The 512-nt window shown below is 32.4% G+C and overlaps 1 protein-coding gene across 1 annotated transcript in view; it reads right to left on the bottom strand.

Moving 5' to 3' along the window:
• The window catches only part of LOC103609172 (spindle and kinetochore-associated protein 2-like), a gene marked incomplete at its 3' end in the record, with an annotated part of 3,228 nt that extends 2,914 nt beyond the window's left edge, over positions 1–314 (bottom strand). Inside the window, exon 1 of the mRNA XM_008593522.1 lies at positions 264–314. Within this exon, the coding sequence (XP_008591744.1) occupies positions 264–314 (51 nt within the window). The remainder of the gene's footprint in view (positions 1–263) is intronic.
• Between the last annotated feature and the right edge of the window lie 198 nt (positions 315–512).

The raw sequence follows: 512 nt of genomic DNA, 5'->3' as shown, positions 1-512 counted from the left end.
AAAATACTGACAGCAAACCTTTGTGGGAATTTAATCCACTTCAGACGATAAATATAATCTAGAGATGCAAAAGGGAAAATGTTCATATACACATTATCAATGAAGTTCTGTGTATGATAGAAAAGAAAAATAAAATCCTTATTCATTGGGACAAGGATTCACCAGATTGATACATGTGTAGATTATGCATCATTTCCTATTAAAGCATGTTGATTCATTCTCAAGTGTTTTCAAGTTTATGCCTTTGTGACCCAAGAAATTACCTTTTGGAACTTATGGCCTGCATAAGCAAAGTCAAATGTGACATTACACATTTGTGTAGAGAAAATAATTATTAAAATAGTGGTTATGCACTCACAAGTTTGTTGTAGGTAGACAGAATTATCAAAAACCCAGATGCTTATAAAAAGTTTGCATTATTTAGAATTTCTTCCTTAGGAATCAAAGCAGTTGCTTTTCTGGAACTGCAATTTTTCAGAACTGCTCAAAGCACCTCATCTAGATGAGTGTTT

Source organism: Galeopterus variegatus, unplaced genomic scaffold, assembly GCF_000696425.1.
Source record: "Galeopterus variegatus unplaced genomic scaffold, G_variegatus-3.0.2 Scaffold9303, whole genome shotgun sequence".
NCBI classification, from domain to species: domain Eukaryota; kingdom Metazoa; phylum Chordata; class Mammalia; order Dermoptera; family Cynocephalidae; genus Galeopterus; species Galeopterus variegatus.
Note: the sequence above shows the minus strand (reverse complement) of the source record. Positions and strands in the feature narration are given on the sequence as shown.